The sequence below is a fragment of the Periplaneta americana genome, chromosome 17, assembly GCF_040183065.1.
Source record: "Periplaneta americana isolate PAMFEO1 chromosome 17, P.americana_PAMFEO1_priV1, whole genome shotgun sequence".
NCBI lineage: Eukaryota > Metazoa > Arthropoda > Insecta > Blattodea > Blattidae > Periplaneta > Periplaneta americana.
Genome location: NC_091133.1, coordinates 137,584,479 through 137,607,289, shown reverse-complemented (window position 1 = coordinate 137,607,289; position 22,811 = coordinate 137,584,479). Strand labels below are relative to the sequence as shown.

The following is a 22,811-nucleotide window of genomic DNA, read 5'->3' as shown; positions in this document are numbered from 1 at the left end:
AATATACACACATGCACACAATATCGACAAATTACATACATGATTCTGTGCAACAGGATCTATATAAATTTTAAATATTCTGATATGTCAAATTAGTTTCTCTTGTTAAAAGTTTTAAATATATTCAGTGTACTGGTACAATAATATAGATGTTTCCATAGTAAATTTAATTACAGTAGAGTCCTGATTATCCAGCCTTCTGTGTTATCTGGATCACTTAAGTAGTGTACATATATACAGTACTGAACATTGACAATGTTTTTTGTCGTAGGTTACATATTGTACTGTATTATGAATAAAAACTCGTTTACTATGTACATGTGAGTAACAGCTTTCTACATTAATGGGTGCGACCTTTGTAAAATCCACATAGCACTCTCACCCTCCGGATAATCAGGACTCTGCTGTGTCTGTTTCTAGAAGAAGAAGAGTGAAGTTTACGTAATAGCAATATAGTTTGGTTTGAACAGGCCACAGACACTGAATAAATGAAATTTAAAAGTGAGCACTCATAAGTTTGATGAAACTGAATAGTAAATAAGTTTTAATAAGTAATTTTATTAAATTTATATTCCACAATGAAAACTTAATAGTTCTTCAATAATTACAGTTTATGTTGTTTAACATGCATGGCCTATTCAAGCCAAGAGTACAGTTCTCATTGTGAGTAAAACAATAAGACAATTACAATGTCAAATTAAAATTCCTTTTAATATTATGATTCCAAGGTAACACATTATATAATAACTTACATAACCCAGCTGAATAATTTTGTATTTGAACCCTGTTATCCAAGACAAGAAACAGTTCGTAATATTTTCTCTTTTCAGGAGTTCACTGCTCAGTACTAAAGTAAGAATTCTGCATCAAATATAGTTTGTCTATAGGATTGACTTGTACCATAGTTGGCAGGATACTTTCTGATGGTGGAGGATGCGGGGGTTGTAGGTCGAGGTTTTGAAGTGAGAGTGTGTCAGATCCACCTTCATCCAATTGTTCAAAATTGGTGCTGTCATCCAAGGAAATATCCGAGCTGCAGAAACTTTCACCCGAATGTGTAGGGTATGTGTCTGAAACAAAATACCAATCCACTTTTAAAGTATTGTAGAATGTATGTTCATAGTATGGGACCAGTTAAAAACTTTGAGAAAACTGCATTTTAAAGCTCCGATTAACTCACTCTATAATTTGGAACTTATATACAACATCATTAACAGAATGTGGAGTACAAGTAATTTCAGCGATCCTTAGATTTTTCATAGCAACATGAAGCTTTAACGTGCAGGTTTATCAAAACTTTAAATTTTGAGTTGTTTTCCTTCTGAACTGGCCCATTGATATCATCTAAAACACATGCTGCAAAATACAGCTTTGAGCAAGGGAAATCAGAGTGTGTCAGAAATTGGTTACATCGTGTTTAATTACATTTTAAATAGAACCTAGCAACAAATGGTGTGATAATGAATATGTATTACATAGCAAGTTTACTATGTGTAGATTCTAGCAATTGGACCAGGACCATTTCTGACAATTCTTGTTGCGTTTTGTCTGTGTTCACCTGAGACAATTAGAGAATTAGAATGTGAAAACTCACGCTTACTTATCACATTTCTGTTTTACACTCTTGTTTAATCCTTTGTTTTCATTGTGAATTGAGTTCAACTGGGACGAAATTGAATGAAATTTCAGCTTCACACTTAAGTACTGATAGACCTATTTCACGAAATTAATTGAATTATTAATTGCTCTAGATTTCATGAAAAAACATTCCTTTTCAAAAGACTTAGCAGTGGGGTCTTTTGAAGACACAAATGAGGGGCTGGATGCAAGAAGGGCATTTTAGAAGAGTACCTTTTTGAGTAAAATTTCGTTGTGTTCTCTAATCTGTGATGCATATGATCACCAAATTGTAGTTCAATACTTTGACCGTAGAAGTCAGGAGTAGCTGAAATGTAAAGGCGTGTAGTTTTTCTAGCTGTCAAAGAAATCCTAGTCCATTTGAAGTTCAGGAAGACTCGCCTCTTACCAAGGACTAGGTATAGGTCCAAACACACTATTCAGCACTCAGCCAAAAAGCAAAATTAATAAGTTTCAGACCCAAAAGTGTGTTTGGATAAACTATTCTCATTTAGGCATAATGTCTGCATCCAAATTGTATGCAGATGTTTCTGAGCCCTTCATGTATTGGCAAGCCGATAGCTGAAAGACTTTGGAGAACTTCAAGAACTGGCGATCTGAGAGAATGAAGAAAGGAAATGACATGATAGAGACATTTTTATTTCAAGTGGTCAAAATTACCAATGATGAAAATGTCGAAATGATGTTTATTCACACATTGGCTATCAAGATGAACATCTTGTAACACTTGAACTTATTAGCACTTGCAGTAACATACACGTCATTTTTCCTCACTTGCTCAAAGCTAGAGTACGTTTGTATTTTTTTCATGAGGCTACAAGTTGTTATAGGAGTTTTTAATTTTAACTTGGTTATTTAATGACACTGTATCAGCTACGAGGTTATTTAGCATTGATGGGATTGGTGATAGTGAGATGATATTTGGCGAGATGAAGTCGAGGATTCGTCATAGATTAGCTGACATTTGCCTTACGGTTGGGGAAAACCTCGGAAAAAACCCAACCAGGTAATCAGTCCAAGTGGGAATTAAATCTGCTCCCAAGCGCAACTCCGGATCACGTGACAATAGGTAAACTGCACATCACCATTCGTGGGTTTATGTGATTTATAGCACTAGCACACCCAACAACTGTTACTTTTTCTGCGCGTTCTAGAGCTACCAAATGGACATACTTTGCTCCTTTAAGAGCTGCAACTGTTCATTAGTGGTGGATAATGCGATAGCAACCCTTTTAGTCAACATTATAAATCCTTTGAGAGATACTTTTTAAGTTTAGGTCATTAGTGTTTTTCAGGTTTTTTTTTTTAAATAATCCTCTACAATAGGCTGGTTCAATTTTTGGACCCTTGCTAGAATCACTGGTGGAGTTTTATGGTTCAAAATGTTTGTACGTCCCTTCCAGTCTTTCTACCACAATTGCATGCTATTGCACATCTTCTCAGAACCTCAGGTGTTACTAAATGCCTACTTCCACTAGTCTTATGATTCTGGCCTCCAAGTTTTTGTTTACATGTTCTGCTTTTAAGATGAGCTCTTAAAGTTATAGTCAAAGTCCGATCAGGAATTCCTCTTTCACTGCACACTGAGAATGTACTTGCCATATTTCATCAGTTCGCCCTTTATAAGTTTGTATGTGTGTTTTATTTTCTGTGACACCTCTGTTTTTACATGTTGCTATTGCACAAGTGTAAGAGTTTTTTTTTTTTTTTTTTTTTTAGAAATTAATCCTTTTTACACTCACTAAGAAATATTGTACAACTGCACTACAAACTTGATAAAGTAAAATTGAAAAGAAGTTCTTTCATCCATTTCCAGTCCTCAGGTTCCCAATTTCTTAAGAAATAAAGATTTTTTTGAGGTAATAAAATTTTTTTTCTCTAATATAACAGCAAGAATGTATTTGTCCCACCTTCAGTACAGCTTAAATTTGGTGTTAGTGGTTCTAAACATATAAGCTTTTGGTGTTGTGAATTTTATATGTTGAAATAATGGAAAGTTTGAGTGGTACATCTAGAAGAGGCTGTGTGAACAATTTAAACAACTTTTGTTCATGATCGTACCTTTCTGAATCCACATTGTTCTTCGCTTAGTTTATGTTCACTGATCGTATTGAGGTAACTAGTTATTATTTTCGCAAATAGTTTGTAGGCTGAATTCAACAGGCTGATGCCTCTGTAATCATTACAATCTCATCGATCACCTTTCTTAAAAATAGGGATGATTACAGCTTCATTCCATTCTTGTGGAATTTTGAACGTTGTCCAACAAATGTTTAATATATTATGTAATAATCAATGTAGTCATTTTGAAGAAGAGTAGTATCTTCATAACTCTTTATTTCCCTGTACGATACAGTCATCCGCGAATAAGCGAACCCTGGACATCTGGAGATTGTTAAAAAACATTTATTTACAATGAAGATATGAAAATAATACAGAATGACTCTCTAAGAAGAATATTTATTATTGTTATCATTATTATTATTGATTCAGTCGTAGTAACTGAAAATATTTTATTTGTAATCTGACATTGTGTTTGCAAAAAGACACAGAATAGTTTACAATTTATTTTTCTTGCTACACAAAGAAGCATACTATGTTCTGGTCACGAGACATAATCATATTTTGTCTTTTCGGGATTTACTCCAAACCTGCAATTTATAAATGCTGGACGCACTAGTGACATATGCAATCTCTTTGGATTTATCAGAGCCTTTTCTTAGTACCCTCATCACAAAGTGTAAGGCAATTTAATTAAAAGTACTGGTACTGAACACCCTATAAGGGCCAGCACTAGTGCCAACAAAAATAGTTTTTATGAAGGAAAATAGAATAGAAGGTAGGGTAGTGACCACCAGAACATCCCCCACTGCCCGTGACGTCATTTGCTATCAAGGTTAGGACATCATCTATACTGATAATAAATCTGTAACCAAAATTTTTGTGATAATTTTCGCATTTTCAAGAATAATTGATGTCAACATGTATAATTAACCATCCTGAGACCAAAAATCGCATTTTTTTTTATTTTTGTTTGTATGTCTGTCTGTCTGGATGTTTGTTACCTTTTCACGCGATTATGGGTGTATCAATTTATATGAAAATTTGAATATCAATTATGTTTGTTCTAACTTAGATTTTACACTATATGGCATTCAAAATACTTTTTTTTTTAAAGGGGGGTTATAAGGGGGCCTGAATTAAATCGATAATATGTCGCTTACTATTAATTTTTATGAAAAATATTACATAAGAAAAGTTTCTTTAAAAACTATTTCCAATCAGTTTTATTCTATGCAAAATTTTGATAGGACAGATATTTAATGAAATACACGAGTTTTAAAATGACAATGCATTTTATCAGCGTTGCCTTAGATGACATGAAAACAAATAACTTCGTCTATAAGGGGCTTTGCACAACAACAAACGGAAGCTATTCATGTAACACTATTTTATACGGATATAATGGTATGATGGGAATATAATTATCAATATTAACATACAGAGAATATTTGTGTGTTTGTATGAAGTAATCTCAGAAGCTACTTAACTGGTTTGTATAATTGTTATTTCACCATTGGAATGTGTAGTTTCTCCAGATGGGCATAATGTTATATGCTATTACGGTAACTCCAGAGTGAATCAAGAACATGTAAGATTAAAATAGATTCTTATGCACAGAAAACTTTACATATAAATAATATTAAATTACTTGATTATTTAAATTTTATTTGGTCCACATAAAGTATTCTAATTTTATACACTTCGGTTTTTTTTTTTTTTTTTTTGTCCACAGAACATAATAATATTTTTAAGAGTTGTATCATGAAGATGAGTACTTTTCCAAGACCAAAAATACAGCACATATGGAGTAAACATTAGTATTTTACCGTTGAGTTCACTGGAGCTGAGTTACGTTACAAAGTGTCACGAAATAATGTTCCTGCGCTCAGAATTTACCCTTATTCATTCCTGTGTTTCTTAACCCTTAAGCAGTCGCGCGTAACCACCCCACACCACTTAAACCCTTATTATCTCGAGTATGCGAATTATGATTTTAATTTTAATTCACGAATCCGCCCCTGAGCACGAGTTCTACTCTTTCAGGGGTGAGCTAAAGTTTTTCCATATATATTATATTTTATGTTACAATTATTAGCAAAATAAATAATATGTTTATGGTTATTCTTGCCTTACCGATACTAAGAAAAGTACTGTAAGTTTCAGAAGTACAGGCTTACTGAATATGTAGTTAACAGCTCCGTAATATGTGACTGGAGTGTTGAGAACACCATGCACGATTACTTAAGAGTTAAAATAATATTTATATGCCACATTCATTTTCATCTCAGAGAATTAACGAACAACGAGAGTGTATTGATTTAGTATGCAGTAATAGTACATTAGCTTAGCATTCCATTATTTTATAATCCAGATATTAATTATGCTCATTTGAATTGTGTTAAAATAGATAAAATGAATAAACTATGCAATAAATGAAATGCAAAAAAAAAAAAAAAAATGGGTTAATGAGCCAAACGGATTATGTTGCGCTATTGTAAAAGTTGTTCCTCCTGAGATTCAAAAGTCCCCACAACCAATTAAAAACTTACTTGTCAGAATACATCTGTTACCAGCACACTTTTTACATAATATAAGACAATACAACATCTTATTTCAAGTGACATCGTTTTGTGCAAAAGAAATACATAAAGTAAATTCTACGCCATTTAAAGTTCAAGATTAGGCTTATAATTTCATTGGATATCTTCTTCCAGCTGAGAGTAAGAGCCTTCAGTTCTTACAAGTTTATTTCATTTCCGACTCTGACCAATTGTCTATTAGGTCTAATATAGTATCAATCTTAAAAGTAGAATTGACTGAACAACTGCAGAAAGTATTTTATGATAACAGTTAAATTCATAGTTTTAAATACAACTTTCAAAATTCTCAAGAGCAAACAACTTACAACATACAAAAAATCTATTATTCACTAAGTAATTACAAAACTGTATTTAGGTTTAAGTCAATATTTTGTAAAACGCGCCAGGATGAGTGCTTGCCGTTTCCGACAGTTGGCGCGAAGGAGTAAGTTATCAGGTGACTGGCAGGTGGCAGCAAGAGGGTGCACAGGGAGAAGCTGCAGCCATCTTTCTTCCACTTCTGAGGCGTGCTATGAGCTAGACGTGTTTCTGTGTGATCGCAGCATAGTTACTACAGTCCAGCAAAGGAGCAGTGTTGATATTGTAGATCAAAAGGCGGCACTAAACAAGTGTCCAACATTTCAGAAGTGATGATGCACGTTCGACATACACAGACAAGTCTGCTCTTTTTAGTATTTTAAGATAATTTTTGTCAGTGAGGTATCCATATACCGAAATTTTCCCCTACGTTCCTTTGTTAACACAAAGGTGCTGTTAGAAAAATGGCGAGTAACCTAAACCAGGTTGAGGATAGCATGCTGGATTACGAAATGGAGATCGGGGACCGAGAATCGAGCCCCGACTCCGTGACGTTTTCATTATCTGGCATGTGCAGGGACCACGTAGACTGGAGCATTGTGTCTCAAGGAGACGACGCGCTGGTGGCAGGGGATCCTGTCCAAATGGCTGTGGCCCACATCCTCAACTAAGGGGATGTCGCCAGGGTGATCCAGAGCATGATGGAGGAGCAGGCGGCCTGTGTGTAGAGGAACGGGTGCAGGCTATCTTGCGTCATGTGACAGATTGCCAAACCAAGGTTGGAGGTGCCAGCAAAGGAGCGGAAAACAAGAAGAAGAGGAGTTCGGGAGGGTCTAGCTGTAGCACAGGTGGGCGCTGCTGTAGTGAGGGCACCTCGTGTGGAAGTACAGCCAGCAGCTCTAGGACGTCGTCGCGCCCTGTGGCAAGAGCAGAGGGAGAGTTTGTTGATGCTTTCGATCCGGACGATCGAGAGTGTAATGTCGATCGTTGACTCAACAAGATCGACCAGCTGGGTAGCATCCTCGACTGGAGCAATTACGAGAGTCGTGCTTCATGCAGGCGACGCTTCTCCTGGAGGATTACAATCTCTCGTGGTCCGAGTGGAAGAAGACCTTGAGGTGCACCTTTCCGCGGCAACATGACTTCGGCCAGTCATTGGAGGAGCTTGCAGTGAGGCGCAAGCTATCAGATCAGACCATGACGTATTACCACACCAAGCTGCACGAGCTCCAGGTGAACGCTCGTGCCTTCAAGTGGAACTCTGCTCTGATTACCCTGGACAGGTACCAGAAGAGTGGACAACTCCAAGGGGAATCGAAGAGGTGGTGTGTGGAGACTGGGTCGAAGCGGGCACATAGCCACGGTGGGGCTGAGTCGGACAGGAAGACTCAGAACGTAAGGTGCTTCAACTGCCAAGAGTTGAGCACCCATCTGGGTCGGAACTGTCCGAAACCAAAGGTGCTTTGCTGCATGCGGTGTGGACTGGCAGGCCACACCAGGTTTGTGTCCTAACCGTTCCGCAGGAGAAGCAGCTGTCAAGGTGTCAGACCAGAAGGCAACGGTAAGTTTAGTTGATTGCAGTAGTAGTAGTTTATACAGAAAGATTGCATGATCCAAAGGCTGAGAACGCATCCTCATATATCTGGACACCTACAGCAAGTTTAACATTGCCATTGAGCAGTGTGTTATGTGGGTGTCCAGAGGCGAGATGCGTCCTACAGCAGTAGTATTGCGAGGGTTCGGTGGTGGTACCATATGAGATGCAGGTGAGGTCACTCTCGATATCGTGATAGATGAGATCCCTCTCACAGTTGATGCTATAGTGGTGCCATGCGGTCTGGATGGTGTGAACTTACTGCTGGGTCAACCAGTGCTGAAAGGTGAGGTGGTGCTGGTGGTAGCAAGAGGAGTAGCTATAGTATCTCGACAGGAAAACCTCATCCAGGCAATTACATTGGACAAGGATGGTCTGGTGAATGAAGAACGATACCAGGTAAGGACAGAAACTGAGGTCACCTTGGCTCCAGGGACAGCAACCATGGTGAGTGTCAGGGTGGAAGGTATCGATCCTGGCAGGGAAGTACTGGTGGGAGCTCAGATACATGAGCAAGGGTCCTGGATAACAATGCCAAACGCGGTGCTGCAGGCAGATGATGACCAGTAGTTCATCATCATCATTGGCACTACAGCCCGTTATGAGCCCTGGCCTCCCTCAGTAGGCATTGCCATCTGTCTCTGTCCTGTGCAACAGTCCTCCAATTCCTGTATCCCAATCTTACAAGATCCTCCTCCACTCCATCAATCCATCTCAGATGTTGTCGTCCTCGTCTCCTTTGACCTCCGGGGTTTGTGAGAATAAATCTTTCACAAGGTTCTAATGCATTCATTCTCATTACATGTCCATCCACTTCAATCTATTGGTTTTAATTATATTTATTATATTGGGCTCTTTAAACATATTATATAATTCCCCATTATATCTTTTTCTCCATAATCCATTTTCAAAAATTGGACCATATATTCTTCGAAGAATCTTCCTTTCAAAAATGTCAAGTCTTCTCTTGTTATTCTTAGAAATGGTCCATGTTTCTGAAGCACATATCAGGGTTGATCTCACAAGTGTTTTGTATAAGGTGGTTTTTGTTTTCTGTGTAAGGGCATGTGATTTAAAATATTTCTTCAGCCCGAAATAAGCTCTATTCCCACATACCAACCTGTTTGAGGATGACCAGCAGATGGTGAGTAATTTGGTAGACAATCTGTGGTGTGGAGAACGAATCATTTTATAGCAAGGGCGTGGATTTGTGAGTCTCGTAGGACATACCAGGTGAATCGCGTGGTAGGAAGTGACCGAGGTAATATTGCTTTGGAGCTGTCCAATATTGAGGTCGGTGACCTTAGTGTGGAGGACCTGTCACAACTAGTTAACTTGCTGAATAAGATGGCGATATGCTTCTCAGTGGGGGATACTGACCTGGGATTAACTCATCTAGGCGAGATGAAAATTCAGGTAACATCTGACAAGCCGGTGTATCACTGTCCCTACAGACTTTCAATTGCCAAGAGGGCGATGGTTCGAGGAAAGGTGCAAAGCTTGTTGGCTGGCGGTGTCATAAGGGAGTCTGAATCTGAGTATGCGAGCCCGATATTACTGATAACTAAGAAGAATGGTGATAGCCGTTTGTGCATAGATTACAGGGCACTAAACCAGGTCATGATGAAGGATCGGTACCCATTGCCATTGGTAAGTGATCAGTAGGGAAAGGAAGTTCATGCATTTGCATATTTGTTCTCTATCGTTGTGTGAATATGCTGAAAGATTACCTACATAAATCACAAATTTCTGAATACAATGATATTACTTTTATTGTGCATGAAAGTGCATATTTTGCCTTTATTTATAAAAGAATCATATTTTAACATTTATGCAGGGAAACTGCATATTATGTATGTTTATTTGTCTTTTCCTCATTTTTAAAAGTGTGTAACCTCGTAAACACGACTAATTTATATTTATGAAATTTGAACGTAACAATAACACCATCTTACGATGTTTGGATGACGTATATACATCCGCTGATGTGACATATTAATGAATTAAATACTATTATAGTCACAATCATGCCATGATATGAAAGAAAAATTTCACAACCTCGAGCGAGAATCGAACCTGCGACTTCCTGTTCTCCGGTCAGGTGCTCTACCACTGAGCTATTGAGTTCGTCTCACGCCAAAGGCTCGGAATTATCCTTTCATACTGGCGACTCTGTTATAGAGTACTGTCCATAGCGTCTGATCTTAGTCAGCACAGCCTTTGGCGTGAGATGAACTCAATAGCTCAGTGGTAAGCGCCTGACCGGAGAACAGGAAGTCGCAGGTTCGATTCCCGTTCGAGCTTGTGAAATTTTTCTTTCATACCATGGCATGATTGTGACTATAATAGTATTTAATTCATTAATATGTCACATCAGCGGACGTATATACGTCATCCAAACATCGTAAGATGAAGATTACATTTGTAAAGTTTCTTTCCACCCATAAGCAGTGCTGACTAAGATCAGACGCTATGGACAGTACTCTATAACAGAGTCGCCAGTTTGAAAGGATAATTCCGAGCCTTTGGCATGAGACGAACTCGATAGCTCAGTGGTAGAGTGCCTGACCAGAGAACAGGAAGTCGCAGGTTCGATTCCCGCTCGAGGTTGTGAAATTTTTCTTTCACACCATGGCATGATTGTGACTATAATAGTATTTAATTCAACAATAACACCTTCATAGAGAGCCTCTCAAGTTAGCAATTGATATTCCTTTACTGCATTCTTTAGCAGATTTTGATAGAACAATATTCAGTTTAACATCAGTTCCAGGAAATGTAGGAGATAAAGTGAATGAGAAAACAGCAAATATTCTTTCCAAAAACCCTGGCTATTATCAACTTAAAGAAATTCAAGGTATTCTCGAAGGAAAAACACCTCAAAAACCAACAAAATTTTCTGTAGAACCGCTCACACCTTTTGTGCAAGTGTCTCTTACTTCTTGTGACACAGAACGAAGTTTTTCGCGCTACAAAGCTATGCTGAGAGACAACAGGCGAAGAATGACACCAAAACAAAAAACACAATCATCAACATGGAAACAGCAATACAAAACACAAAAACAGAACACCAAGAATACATCAGACAAGACATCATAAGATACACAAACAAAATACACGAACCCAACACAAACAAAAGAGAACAGATAACAATAAAAACACTAAAAGCAAAACAACAACATAACCTCATTTTCACCAAAACAGACAAAGGCAATTGCACAGTAATACTACACAAACAAGACCTACACATACTTTAAACAAAACAATATCACAGAACTTGAAAAAGATCCCAAAACACAATAAAAAGCACAATCAACAAAAGCAAACACGTAATACCGCACAATATGAAACAACAACTCAAACTCATCAAACCAGCAGCACCTAAACTCAATGCACTACCCAAGATACATAAAGAAAACATACCAATCAGACCTCTAATCAACTACAAATAGGCACCAGCACACAAACTAGCCACACACATGGACAAAATCATCAGAAACAACATAAAATTCAGAAAACAGACAACAATAAAAAACACTATAGACCTAGTCAACAAAACAAAACAACAACACATTCCACACAGTGCACAACTACTGTAGCATCTTTCGATATCACTAACTTATACACTAACATACCGATACAAGACACATTACAGATACTGAAACAAATGCTCATAGACAACAACACACCACAAGAACACATCGAAGAAATCACCCAAATCACAGACATCATAACAAAGCAAAACTATTTCACACACAACAACAAATACTACACCCAAACAGAAGGATTGCCAATGGGATCACCCATATCTAGCATACTAGCAGAGATATTTTTACACTACATAGAACAAACATGCATAATCAACAATGAACACAACAAATATGCAGACAACATAATATACTGGCACAGATACATAGCAACATACTCATACTATACAAAGGAAACAAACGACAAATACACAAACTACACCAATACATAAACAAAATACACCCAAAACTCCAATACACACTGGAACTTGAAAACAATAACTCCATAAATTTCCTAGACATCACCATAACAAAAGTTGACAACAAACACACCTTCAAAATATACAGAAAACCAACCACCACCACCACACACATACACAACACATCTAACCACCCCACACAACACAAACATGCTGCATTCAGGACAATGGTACACAGATTACTCAACATACCCACGAGCCAACAACATCACAATGAAGAAGTGAACACAATCAAATACATAGCACAAGAAAATGGTTACAACCCAACATAATAGACCACATCATAAGGAAGACAAAACAAAAACTCAACAAACACAAAACACAACACAAACACAAGAAATACATCACACTAACATACGAAAACAAAAACACACACAAGATCACATCTTCATTCAGAAAACAGAAATACAACATAGCATACAGAACAGAAAACACACTACAAATACATCTCAACACACAAACAACACAAACAAATAAATGCAACCACATAGGCGTATACAAACTCACATGCAATAGTTGCGACAGTTTCTACATTGGACAGACAGGCAGATCATTCCAAACTCGATACAAAGAACACATTAAAGCAATAACCAGAGGACACAATACATCTACATATGCCGAACACACAACTAATGCTAACCACACATATAACCCAAAAACCAAAAACTCAACACACTAGAACAATATGAAATATACAGACACACTAAAACACACCCCAATCAAATTCTCAACACACAGATCAATTTCAGAACACACACACTATTTGACACAACTCTTCATCACACGAACGCACCCACACAACAGGCAGCGAAGTTGAGATGGTGCCGAGACACAGAAGGCTCTGAGGATGGTGTCAAGTAGCACCGAAACAGCTGTAAGCCGCACATGCTTACATAATTAACACGAGTAAGATCGCCATTTAATCAATTATTTAGAAAACATACGTCACTGCTTAGTTATGAACTGTAACAGCATAAATGGAGCATTCAGCAATGAGGCAAGCACTTCAAAATCCATAGATTAAACGTAAGTTACCTGTACCTTATTATTCTGTTAAAATAATCTCAGACTGATAATGCATATTTTGTAGCATATTTATTTATTTTTACAGCATAAATGCATACATATTCTTCACGTTTTTAGGGCATGAACTTCCTTTCCCTAGTGATCAGCTAGACAAGCTAGCAGGAAGCTGCTATTTCACTACATTGGATCTGACACAAGGCTATCATCAGGTACCATACACGCAGACTCATTCATTACTCCGGATGGACATTATGAATACTTGACAGTCCCATTTGATCTGGCGAACGCCTCCACAATATTTCAGTGCGTCATCAACAAGGTGTTACGCGGGTTAGAAGCTGATTCTGTGCTGGTGTACATGGATGTTCTAATCCCAAAGAAGACTCTTGAGTCTGGCTTGAAGATGCTGGAGAGGGTCCTGAAACTGTGGTGGAGGCGAGTCTCAAGTTGAACCTGGTGAAGTGTGCCTTCTTGAAGAGAAGTCTGGTGCAGCTGAGACATGAGATCAGTGCTGCAGGTGTGTAGCCGGCAACAGAAATATTCAGGCAGTGAGAGATTTTCGTACCCCCCCCCCCCAGAATATTCATGACGTCACGCATTTCTTGGGACTGGTAAGTTATTTTCGGAAGTTTATCAGAAATTTTGCTATGATTGCCAGGCTGCTGACAAACCTGACGAGGAAGGACATTCCATGGTGTTGGGGTTCAGAACAGGTTGAGGTGTTCATGCAGCTCAAGCAATTTCTGATCGACAGGCTAGTACTGGCATACGATGAGGCTGAAACTGAAGCCAGCGAGTGGGGACTGGGTGGCATTTTGGTGCAGAGGCAGGTGCCCAGTAATGTATTTCAGTCACAGTACAAGTCTGACACAGTTATGAACTAGAGACATTAGCATTGATCGAAACGGTGTATCTACTTGGTGGGCATTCATTTCAGGGCAGTCACAGATTGTTCTGCTGTGCAGGTAATCTTGGTGAAGTGGGACCTGGTTCCTCGCGTGGCTCGGCGTTGAAGGCTCTCCATGAGTACAACATGGAGTTGGAGTACCGTCCTGGAGCAAAAATGCAACATGTGGATGCATTGAGCCGAAATGTAGTGAATGTCCATCTAGTGAACATGTCTCAAGGTGATTGGTTTTTTACTGTGCAATTACAGGACGACAAGACTCAGAACATTGTCATGGCATTGACGCAGGACATGGCAGACAAGAGTCTCAAGGCGAACTACATAGTGAAGGAAGGGAGACTCTAGCGGAGAACTCAGGTGGAAAACAGACTATGTGCCAGCGATGACCAGGTTCAATCTGATACATAAGCATCATGATGAGGCTGGACATCCTGGGTATGAACAGTGCCTGAAATTCATCAAGGAGACGTACTGGTTTCCTAGTGTGGGGCGTTTTGTTCGGAAATATGTGAATGCCTGTGTAAACTGTACATTCAGCAAAGATGGACATGGGCGACAAAAAGGTTAGCTACACCCCATCCCTTAGACATAGTGCATATCAGCCATCTGGGTCCATTTGCTAGGAGTATGAGAGAGTACAGTTACGTACTGATGGTGGGGATGTGTTCACAAAGTTCACCTGGGCGAAGGTCACTCGAACCCTCCGTTCGACAAAGGCAATTGAGAAGTTGAGGGAGATACTTTGCGATTTTAAATATCCAAGGTGACATCTCTGACAAGGGACTGCGTTCACCAGCAAGATGTTTGTTGGGTTTCTGGCAGGGCAAGGTTTGCGGCATGTGCTGAATGCTATTGTCACACCCAGGGCAAACAGTCAGGTGGAAAGACAAAATCGCACCGTACTCAGTGCGATTGGGGTGAGCACAAAGTGCAAATCACAGTGGGATGAGAAGCTGAGTGAGATTGTGTGGGGTATGAAGAGCTGCGTCAACGGCAGTACTAGTGTTCTGCCTGCACAGCTCATGTTTTCTCACCAAGGTGAAGCCATGGCGTACCTGTCTGGTTGAGTGAACATGGCAGAAGAGGGCGAAACATTTGAGGACATTCAGCAGGTGGTCCTCAGGCATAGGGACAAGACGGTGGGGAACCTGACCAAGAGGAAAGGGCGATGAAAGTGCGCTATGACTGAGGCCAGAAGGTCGCTAATAAGTACCAGGTAGGTGATCTGGTGCTATGGCGAGAGGCGAACACGTGTTCTGGTGAAAAGGGAGTCAACCGCAAGTTACTGAACAAGTATGGCAGTCCGTACAGGGTTTCCAAGGTGCTTGGAAATGACAGGTACCAGGTAAGTGCTGTCAAAGGTATGCGAGGATACCGCAACTTCTCAGCCACAGTGGCAGTCGATTCACTCTGGCGGTATCACAGTACAGTTGGTGATGAGCAAGGTGAACCAGGAGATAACGGTGATGAGGAGACTGTGACTGACTGACTGACAGACAGACAGACAGGACTTGATTGACCTGCTGGAGAGTTGAGAGAATTAATGGGGACATTAATCTTGCAGGATGGCCGAATGTAAAAGGTGGCAGGGTGAGTGCTTGCTGTTTCCGACAGGTGGCAGCAAGTACTAGGCGCGAAGGAGTAAGTTACCAGCAGGTGGCAGCAAGAGGGTGCACAGGGAGAAGCTGCAGCCATCTTTCTTCCACTTGCTTCTGAGGCGTGCTATGAGCTAGACATGTTTCTGGAAGTGTGATTGCAGCATAGTTACTACAGTCCAGCAAAGGAGCAGTGTTGATATTGTAGATCAAAAGGCAGAACTAAAAAGGTGTCTAACAATTTATTTCTAACAAGTGCAGTGAAGCACACGGGTATGGCTAGTATACATTAAATTATCAAATAAATCACTACATGTGTTGAAAAATTGGTGTTTTTTCGTAGTTTTTTAACATTCAAAAACATTGATTCGATTTCAGTCAATGTGCTAGCAACAGTAATAAAAATTAATTTTAAATGTGATGGAATTGCAATGGATTAACACATTTCGAACCAATTAAAAAATGGATACACTATTAATGGCAAGCTTCATTGTCGAACAGCTTGAGTGACTTTATACACTTTTGGTTCAAAAATACCGAATGCTACTGCAACACATGATCTTAAAGCACCATGCGTATACTCCAAGAACTTGATGGAATCGAATTCTTAGAACCAGGGCCGGTTTAAGAAATTTTGGAACTTCTGCAAGGCCATTAATATCTCAGTTTCCAAAACTGTATTTTAGGCACTAATGTAATATTTTTTGTACTTATATTAGCAACTACTATAATGGCGTAGATTTCCTCAGTCAAACAGAATATAAACATACCAATACTACAAAATACTCTAATGGAACAGTTTCCTAACATTGAAAGTATATCATTTATATTAAATAAATCTAAAAAAAACTAGCCCATTCTCATTAGAATATACTAATTACAGCATGCAGAATTTGAAAAGCGGAAAAGAAAGAGCTAAGTCCAATTTCGTATGTTTTATGCATTGTGCCATGTCTTAGTTTTTAGAATCTTATGTTGTAAATTTTGAAATGCGAAGTAAAGCCTGAATTATTCTTAGAATTATTTTTAAGCAGTTTAGGTACCAGTAACATTTATATTACATATATGTCAATCAATCAATCAATCGACATTATGGAGCATGTCGACTCCATGTTAATTTCACAAAACTCTCTCTCTCTCATATATATATATATATATAGTGCTGTTGATTGATCAAAATAATTAATCGATTAACTGTTTGAATTTAATTGATTAATCGAGTTTTGATAGAGTTGAAAAAAATGTTTTAATATACTGTAATACACAATTATTGTTAAATTTAACTTGTGTTCAGTGATAAGCATAAGTATTAAGATGTTGTATATCCATATATATTGTATCATATTACAAAACAACTATTTTAATTACTTACTAACATATTTATTATGAGGCTTATAATTTATTGTGTCAATTTCTCTGGGAATTTTTTAGACAAACATAACTAACAAAGTATGAAGATTCACCTATTTAATATTACTTCATCCATGATTTCAAACATGTGAGTGCATTCACATGCTCCAAATTAAGTACCGCTCTACGTTTAGTAACAATGTTTCCTGCTTCACTAAACACAAAAAAACTTTTTTTCTGTCAAGCAGTTCTCCACGATCGTTCAATTTAAATCCAAATGTTTCACCGAGTTTACCTCTCAAATTCTCATATAATTGTAACTCTTCTAAAGCATGTTTTTCGGTTGAGACAAGTCACCTGGTTGGGGTTTCTTTCTGAGGTTTTCCCTGACCCAAATGAAGCAGAATTTCTCAATGTTGGACCATCGCCATCATTTATTCAAATGTCATTGCCATCATTACCATAGTCCAGGTTAAGTTCATGGTGCAGCGTGCTGTACTCATATAAGAGAATGGCAGTTTGGCAACAAATATTCACAAAACAGAAGTTGTAAGCAAAATACACCTCAGACTGCAGTGCAAGGCTTTGGGCCCTTCCTCTGTCAAAAAAAAGTCTGTCTTACCTAACAACTTTAGCACTTTCAATCCTAGTCTCCCCTCTGGTTTCGGAATATGTTTTCAGTGTCAAGTGTGCGCGAGTAGTCAGAATTTTCCAGTGCTTCACAGATGTAGAAAATAAAGTGAACATTCTTTTACACTTCTACCAAATGAATTTGATGCAATTGAATAATTGAATCTATTTATTTTGAAAGGGCATCAATCATTAATTTGTATCATTTTGAAAATTAAAGATTTCATAAAAAGTAAATTATTAATACATTACAAATTCTTCTCAAAATATCTCGTAGATGATGAAGAAACAGAAAAAAAAAATATAATTTTTTTAAATCTCTATTTCAATTAATATAATGTTTTGTTGATTTCCTAAATTTCACGTCAATTAAGTGATGCCCTTTCAAAAGAAAAAAAGGAAGATTCAATTACTGAACTGAGAGCTGCATCATAAACAACTCGGCTCATATTTTCAGCACAGCAAGGTATATAATGATCTCTTCAGTTTTTTTGAACGATATGAGCTTGCTTTCGACTCTCATTTCCCTTTCATGTTGCTTCCATTGTCATATGACAGCAAGACAGTTTCAGCAGGAAATTCAACCTCTTTTTACTAACAATGCTTTTGCAGGAGGATTATTATAGGGCCCCTCGCAGCTGCAGGCCTTTTGATTATAATCTGGATGAACTTTTTAAAAATATCGAGAAACTCAAAATGTGAACCAGCAAGTTCTTTGCATTGCATGGAACAACAGGAATTGGTACCAAAGTGATATCAAGGTACTCAAAACTATAGACTGTACTAGCATATGTTTTAAAGATTAAGGTAGCCCTACTATAGGTTAATAACTGCCAAAACTCCGCTGTAGGAGGTTACTAATCCATACCGCTGCGCTGGAGGCAGAGTTTCCCTCCATTAATCTGAACCATTGTCGCACTGATTGACAAGTCATCTGATTCATCACTGCTATCACTTAAACTTCTAACGAAATTATTCTGTCACTTTCACTGTCTAATACATTAGCACTACAAAAATATTGTTCTTAGTTATTTTTAATGTGATCAACATATTTCTTTTGTTACAAAAATCCATTGAAAAGACTGGAGACAACTGATTAAACATTTTAGTCTGGCCGTTAAGTAAATGAAACCAGTCAAAACAATAAATGCTTATTTTTAAAACACTGTTGGGTTTTGAAGATAAATAATGTTTATGTATGCATGCGCTACATGATGGATCAAGAGCAGTTAGATGTAAACTTTTAACAAGTGATATCTTGTAGACTCATTCTATTGATACGGGGTTTTTTTTTCAACATACTGTAAAGTATAATGTATTTAGACGATTTCATACTCTGCAACTACCCACTTATCTTTTAAAGAAAAAAGGTTATTGTTGATTTTCTACTTCAGAAACATATTTTTCCACACTACAATAGTATAAAACAAACCTCAATTAATACGACTTACATTTGTTATATTGCAGCGTCTCGAACATCTTAGAAATCTGCAAGCAGTATTCAACATGCTTTTTTCCTTATTAGAATCTGACTACTACTTTTTGAGTTATTATTAAGTATAAAAAAATGCGAAAATATTCTACTTCATTGAAAGTCTACATGAGTTACGCCTTCGCCCGTTATTGGTTAACAATTAGGGAGAAGGAAATGAAAAGTATATTGTGTCATCTTTAAGATTGACGCATGCGCAGACAAATGGAGTTTTGTAAATTGTTCCCCTATAGCTGCAAAATGACTGCACTGGCATGTGTGTTAAAGATCAAGGTACTAGCTGCAAGATCACTGTACTAGCATGTGTTTTAAATCAAAAAGAAAAATATTATTAATGTAAATTATGTAGTTATAAATTTACATTTTATTTATTAAAACTGTTAACGTTTTCGCCATGCAATATGGCATCTTCAGACATTGGTTAAAGATATCTTGTGAAAACAAAATATTTCAATAAAATTGTGAAGATGATGCATGTCAAAATGTAGTTCATTGATATCAAAGTTAAAAATATTAAAATAGTGAAACACTTAAGCGTACCAATTACAATCAAAAATTTTTAACTATGCATATTTAATCAAATAACAATGTCAAATTACGTTAAAATATATGTACATGAATACTACTTGTCAAATGGGTGTATCGCAAGTAACTACCATATGGAAAGGTTTTTTTTTTAACAAATATGCAGTGATTTTTTGTTAGAAAATATACAAGTGTAGGGACATTTCACGATAAAGCGGACATAAATGTAAAAAATTGAAGTGCTAGTCCCATCACCTGAGCATTATTAATAATAACATATGAAGGGTACACGGGAATAACGATCAAGGTCTATTTTAGAAAGTTTCGAGAAAAACGAATTTTAAACTTTAAGCACTTAATACTTTGTTATGTGTATATTTAATAGAAATTGACGTAGTGGAATGGCAAGAACGATGATTTCTTATTATTAGCTAGACCACATGATAGTACTTCCTTTCCACTATAATATAGCATTATTAACCCAATTTCGATTTTTGATGGACCTTGATCGTTTTTCCCGTGTACCCTTCATATGTTACTAGAACTTCATTAATTTGATAATACTGCATAAAAGAAACACTCTGTGATGCTTCATTACTCTGGGAGAGAGAAGTGGGTTATGAGTACGTTTTGCACCATAACTGATAACCTTCCTAACTGCACGATAAAAACTACAGGACTTGATCGTACTTGCATAACTATGCTGTTTAATGTTAGTACAGGTATTCTAGTTCTAATTTGTGCTTGTATTTGCATACTACTCTGAATCAGTAAGTACTTGTAACATGTTGAATACAAACTAAATCTTGGGTTATGTTAGGCACAAAAATGAAATATTTTTCAGTTCCTGAAACATGTATAATATTTATTGAACCAAAATGCTACATTTTCTCAGTACTACATATACTGACTGCCATCAGCCATAAATTAATTTTAAATTTAAAAACAGTTTTTAAATATTACTGTAACTAACGTAACATCCGATTGTGACTAACGTAACATTAAAATGATGTTAAGTTAGTCACGTCTCATTTTGAAAAGTTATAAGCTAACAGACGTACTCTTTTCCTGCCAAAGTCTTGCTGTCGTTAGGTACTTTACTAGTGGGTTCTAGAGCATGGCAAAGACTTCCAAGGGGAGAAAGCAAGACATCGTGTACTCAGCACTGCACATCAAATAGCCGAAGAAAGCCAAAAAGCGAAGGAAGGTATGAGACGATTCAGGGAAAGAGAGAGAAATAATGAGTTCAAGAAGGAGGAAGCAGAAGTAGGAAAAATCTGTATGTATAATGTGAAAAAGAAAAAAAAAAGCTAATTAAAGAGCAGATGTCCATAGCTCTTCATTTCCCATACAAACCACTACAAACATGTGGGAAAACTGTAAGAGGAGTTCACACTTCACTTCCAGCAAGTCCATGCAAAAGAAAAGTTGTCCTAAAAAAGCTAGCTGTGTGGAAAATGAGGAACAAACAAAAACTAAGAGAGTGAGCTGCTGGACTCCGTATCAGAAGAGACTAAAAAATTGGTACAAGACTTTTATCAACACGATTATAAAGTTAACTGCTTGTGCATAGCCCTATCGAATATGGAAGATGATGAGAATGAACTTGAAAACATGTTTGCTCAATTTTGCAATTCATTTTGATTGATTTTCAGAAAAGTCCGTAATAGGAATATTAATTTTCAGTCACTGACTTTACTGTAAAGTCAGTGACTGAAAATAAATATTCCTAATATATGTTTGCTCAAGTTAAGTCCACACACGGAAAAAGGCATGCCACAGTGTAGTTTTATTTCATTTTAGTAGGTTATTTTATGACGCTTTATCAACATCGTAGGTTATTTAACATCTGAATGAAATGAAGGTGATAATGCTGGTGAAATGAATCCGGGATCCAGCGCCGAAAATTACCCAGCATTTGCTCATATTGGGTTGAAGGAAAACCCCGGAAAAAACCTCAACTAGGTAACTTGCCCTGACCGGGAATCGAGGCCAGGCCACCTGGTTTCGCGGCCAGACGTGCTAACCGTTACTCCACAGTGTAGTGAAAGTAGGACATCTTTACATTAACCTCTGCAGGAATACAGGGGATGAAGAGGCAGTTGCAACAGATGTGAAACTTGTTGTAAGATTCTGGCCGTAGGAGTGTTTGTTTCAGTATGGATATTAAGTATTATCTATTAATTGATCAAGTATTCATTGTAAAAACTTGCAGGTATGAAACCTTAGATGGAATATGTAATGCTGTTCTTCTTACTCAGTAGTAAAACTTGTTCAGTAAATGCGTATTAAGTACTTTTGTGCAGGTTACTTTCTGTTACGTTAGTCACACACATGTATTGACATATTCATATATTGGGTGAGATATTCATAATTGAAATATGAAATTTTCAACGAAGTTTATCTAAAACATATTATTAATTATACAATTTATAGTTTCATTTTGTAGACAACCAAATTACAGAAATTTCTTTAGTTTATGTCTCTATTTTTCAGAGGGTAATAAAAATGTTACGTTTGTCACACTACCTAAAATGAGTATTGTATAAATAGAGTTGACATTTAAAACGTTCTTTTTAATTCCATCAATAGAGCTTTATGTACTAAATAATATGGTAGGCCTACTAATATAAAAATACCAGCATTTATTATGTTTCATGTATGTATCTACAATTTATATACGACTGTTATGTTAGTCACTGTGCAATATCCCTGTAGTTATAAGCTGGTATTTAAATATATAGACTTATTAAATATGCATATTTTTACGGAACATGATAAAACAAAATGACAGTTAATATTTGAAAAATATGTGAATTGTTATGATATTAATACTATGAGAATGGAGAAGGATTTGTTCAATTGCATGGAATATGTTATAGGTTACGAAATGATTAAATAAATCATAAGTTTGAATTGTGTGATTCAATATGGTTGTTATTTTGTGCTGATTGTATTATACTGAAGACGAAACAAAATTATACATGCACAAAATATTTATATGTAATATACTTGTTTCACTTGTTACGTGTGTAGTTAAAAATGTACATATATTTATGTTGACGTGTTTTTGAATAGCCTGTGATA

General features: G+C 37.1%; 1 protein-coding gene across 2 annotated transcripts in view; it reads right to left on the bottom strand.

Moving 5' to 3' along the window:
• Window positions 1-339: 339 nt before the first annotated feature.
• The window catches only part of LOC138692994 (LIM homeobox transcription factor 1-beta-like), a 154,899-nt gene continuing 132,427 nt past the window's right edge, over window positions 340-22,811 (bottom strand). For both annotated transcript variants that reach the window (XM_069816478.1, XM_069816477.1), the window contains one exon: window positions 340-1,070. In XM_069816478.1, coding sequence (XP_069672579.1) covers window positions 835-1,070 — 236 coding nt within the window. In that variant the 3' untranslated portion in view covers window positions 340-834. The remainder of the gene's footprint in view (window positions 1,071-22,811) is intronic.